Source organism: Argiope bruennichi, chromosome 11, assembly GCF_947563725.1.
Source record: "Argiope bruennichi chromosome 11, qqArgBrue1.1, whole genome shotgun sequence".
Lineage (NCBI taxonomy): Eukaryota > Metazoa > Arthropoda > Arachnida > Araneae > Araneidae > Argiope > Argiope bruennichi.
Window position 1 is genome coordinate 42,491,913 of NC_079161.1, and position 3,756 is coordinate 42,495,668.

At 43.3% G+C, this 3,756-nt stretch overlaps 2 protein-coding genes across 2 annotated transcripts; both read right to left on the reverse strand.

Annotated features, from left to right (window-relative positions):
- Window positions 1-278: 278 nt before the first annotated feature.
- Window positions 279-1,277, reverse strand: LOC129956541 (uncharacterized). The gene is made up of 2 exons (XM_056068466.1): window positions 785-1,277; window positions 279-730 (listed from the first exon to the last, which is right to left on the reverse strand). Exons 1-2 carry the CDS (start codon window positions 1,275-1,277, stop codon window positions 279-281), a joined length of 945 nt encoding a protein of 314 aa, XP_055924441.1.
- A 1,467-nt stretch (window positions 1,278-2,744) lies between these two features.
- LOC129956542 (uncharacterized) lies at window positions 2,745-3,362 on the reverse strand. Its single transcript, XM_056068467.1, has one exon. The coding sequence runs from the start codon at window positions 3,360-3,362 to the stop codon at window positions 2,745-2,747; it is 618 nt and encodes a 205-aa protein (XP_055924442.1).
- Between the last annotated feature and the right edge of the window lie 394 nt (window positions 3,363-3,756).

Sequence of the window (3,756 nt, forward strand, 5' to 3'; positions counted from 1 at the left end):
AGGATAATTGTTGTGCTGGGGTAGAAGTTGGAAGTGAAAATGCAGACACCTCCTGAAACACTAGCATTTAAATTTGTATTTGAATCTTTGCGGACGCAGTTGTACCCTCTAATTTTAGAGATTATTGAGGGTTTTAAATAGGTCTCTTGTAAAGCAAAACAGACAGGCCTGTGTTCATTTAAAAGTGATTTGATTTCGACGGTTTTAGAACGATACCCACGACAATTCCACGAAATGAAACCAGACATGAAAAAAAAAAGAAGAAATGTTTGAAAAAGTTACGCAGGGCCGCCTGGAGGCGATTTATTAGGAAAATTATCCATTTCTACATCAGATATATCAGATGTAGATGGACAAATTGCTAAGATAGAGTCTGAAGTAATTGGTATATCAGAAGGATCTGGAGGTTTAGGAGGGACTTCATTGTCAGATAGTTTGGCACTTGGAGGAGATTTTGTTTTCTTTCGTTTCTTCTTAGCGAAACGAGTTAAAGAAAATTCTGAATCTTTAGATTGAGAAACGGGTTGAGAAGATTTTTTAGTAGTAGAGACTGAATTTCGATTATTTTCAGTTTTTTGTACGTTATTGCTCTTTACTGATTCAAGAGCTGAATGTTTACAGGAGCAGGTTTTCAATGTATTAATATCTGTAAAGTCGGTCTGAGAACTAGTGCATTTCAATGTTGAACTTATGGCGGCACTATAAGTAAGGCCAGGTTTGGGTGTTCTGTCTAAAACGAATTTTTTCGCTTCTGCGTATGAAATATTTCTTCTAACTTTCAGACTTTGAATTTCTTTTTCCGTTTTCCATTTAGGACAGTCACGAGAATACGCAGGATGGGACCCAGAGCAGTTTAAACATTTGAAGGTCTGTGTGCTACAAACTGAAGTTTCATGATCATCAGCTGAACATTTGGCACATCGACGGTTGCCACGACAAGTTCCCTGCGAATGTCCGAATCTCTGACATTTAAAACAACGCAGAGGATTTGGTATATATGGTTTAACTTTGGATTGTATATAGCCAGCACGTATAAATTTTGGAAGTTCCGGGATACTGAAAGTTAGAATGACATGTTTTGTTGGAATGAATGAACCATTGCGTTTAATTTTTATGCGATGAGCTGCACAAACTTTTTGGGAATGCAATTCCTGAATGAGTTCATTCTCCGAACAGTCAAAAAGATCTAAATCGGAGATGACTCCCCGAGAAAAATTCAGTGTCCTGTGAGGAGTTACCTCTAGAGGGAAGTCTCCAAGTTGTGTTAATTTCTGCATCGTAGCAATCTGTGTTTTTGATGAGGTCTCAATAAGGAGATCCCCGGACGGAAGTTTTTTAGTAGATTTGACATCACCAATAAATGAAGAAATCAATCTTTGAACTATGAAAGGTGAAACTTTATTAAATGTCTTTGGTGTGTGTAAGATAAAGAATCTAGTATCTTCGGTGATTGGTAAACGTGGCGAAGTGTCTGAAAAACCCATGCAAAAAGGGAAAAAAATTCAAGCCCCGACGGCACCGCCCACCATGGAGCCCAACAAGGGAAGGCAGCCACCGGCTCTGGTTGCCTCCAGCCTCGGCGCTTACCCTGATGCTAGCCAGAACTTATACGCTAAGGGCCACTTCCAGGAACGTCTACCACCCTTAACGCAGAGCCCCAGAAGGTGACCCCTTCGCTTGATCCCCTTGAGCAGACCAGCCAAATGGCTGGGATACCAGCCGATTGATACACCGGGGACCGAAATGTACCACCCGTCTAATGGGTCGCCACGCACGGCATACACGTGGGGTTTTTGGCTGTCCATGAGAAGCAAGAAGCAAACAGAGCGGCGACAGCTTCTCATGGAGAGCTCCCTCGCTTGCCGTCGAGGGAAAGAAAAAACAAAGCAGAAAGCAGAAGGCGCAGAGAAGAGTAAACCTAAAGGGAGTAAAGATCCCTGGGTACCTCGGGATTGGGACACCCGTACTCACCTAAAGAAGGTGAGCCCCTGAGGGGGCAAAACAAGCGGGATGAAACTGGTTAATAATTTGCTTAATACCAACAAATTTGGACCGAAGGCCACGACAGTTCCAGGAAATGAAAGTTCCCATTAAGTAACAGAAGTATTGAGAATGTTGGTGCGAGTCTTATCAAGAGTTGGCGAAACATCGCAACTCATTTGTAATTCATCCTCCTCGTCAGACGGATGAAGGGAAATGGAATCGGGACTTTTAGGTTTGCCAAAAATGGACGTTAAGTCCTTATGAGCATTACCTTGTGTCGCAAGTCCCAAAGCGACAGAATTTTGTGATGTCGATTTTTTCAACTTTGATCTGATGTCTTTTGGTGAGATTCCTCGTTTCGAAAGCTTAAGTTTAAGTGATTTTTGAGAGTTAGAATTCATTTTAGGTCTAGACGATTTGCTAGTTACAGGAGTCGTGTTTGTTTCATTTTCAATTTCCGAATCGGATGACTTTTCAGAATTTTTCGGTTGGGGAGCATATTTTGCACAATTTGTGCAGGAACAATTTACACAGAAGGTTGTTTTAACTATGGAAGCATAGCTCAATCCAGGTTTTGGTGTCTGATTTAGAACTTTTTTCCGAGCTTCGGGATAGCTGATGTCTTCTTTAAATTTAATAGAGGTAATTTCTTTTTCAACTTTCCATCGTTCACAGGACCGAGAGAAAGATGCATGATTCTTACCGCAATTTACACATTTTTCTTCAGCGTTACATTGCTGGCTGTCGTGGCCTTTTTCAGCTCAGCGGGCGCATGTTAATGTCCCGCGGCAGTTAGCCTTGGAGTGGCCAAAACGCTGGCATTGAAAGCATCTTAAAGGATTAGGGATGTACTGGCGGACAGGCAATTTTATATATCCTGCATAAAGGTATTCAGGTATTTTTGGTCTATGAAAGGTCATTACGTAATGTTTGGTGGGTAGGAGTTGTCCATCCCGCCGAATGGTGATCTGGCGTACATGAGTTATTCCTTGGGGTTTCAGTTCCTCGGAGATCTCCTCTAGAGGAACGTTAAATAATTCCCCACACGTTATTACTCCTTTGGAGAAATTTAGGGATGTATGCGAGCTGACAGTAACGGGAAAGGTGGCTAAGGCTTTAAGTTTCATAACTTGTTGTGCTTGTTTTTTGGAATTTAACTGTACCAGCAAGTCACCAGAACGCATCTTCCGGATAGAAGATACCTCACCAATGGTTGCTGTAATGGCTTTCTGTACGAGGAATGGTGATATAGAATTAAATGTATCATTCTTTTCAGAAACACGTTTGATAACAAAGTAACGGTCAAAATGTGGAAAATTACTTTTGAGATTGAGTTCTTTGTGATGCCCACTGAAGGGAGATTTTCGGGAGGAGCCCATGCGATATCGAATAAGATTCGGGTCCGACGGCACCGCCCACCACGGAGCCCAACAAGGGAAGGAAGCCACCGGCTCTGGCCATTCCCAGCCTCGGCACTTACCTTAGTGCTGGCCGGTACCTATACGCTCGGAGTTACCCCCGTGGACAGTGACTACCCTTAACGCCAAGCCCAAGGAGTAACCCCTTCGCTTGATCCCTAGCAAACTAACCACTTAGGTGGTTAGCGACCAGCCGATTGATGCACAGGGGACCACAGTACACCACCCGTCTTTCAAATGGGTCGCCACGCACGGCAAACACGTGGGGTGTTTGGCTGTCCATGAGAAGCAAGAAGCAAACAGAGCGGCGACAGCTTCTCATGGAGAGCTCCCTCGCTTGCCGTCGAGGGAAGGA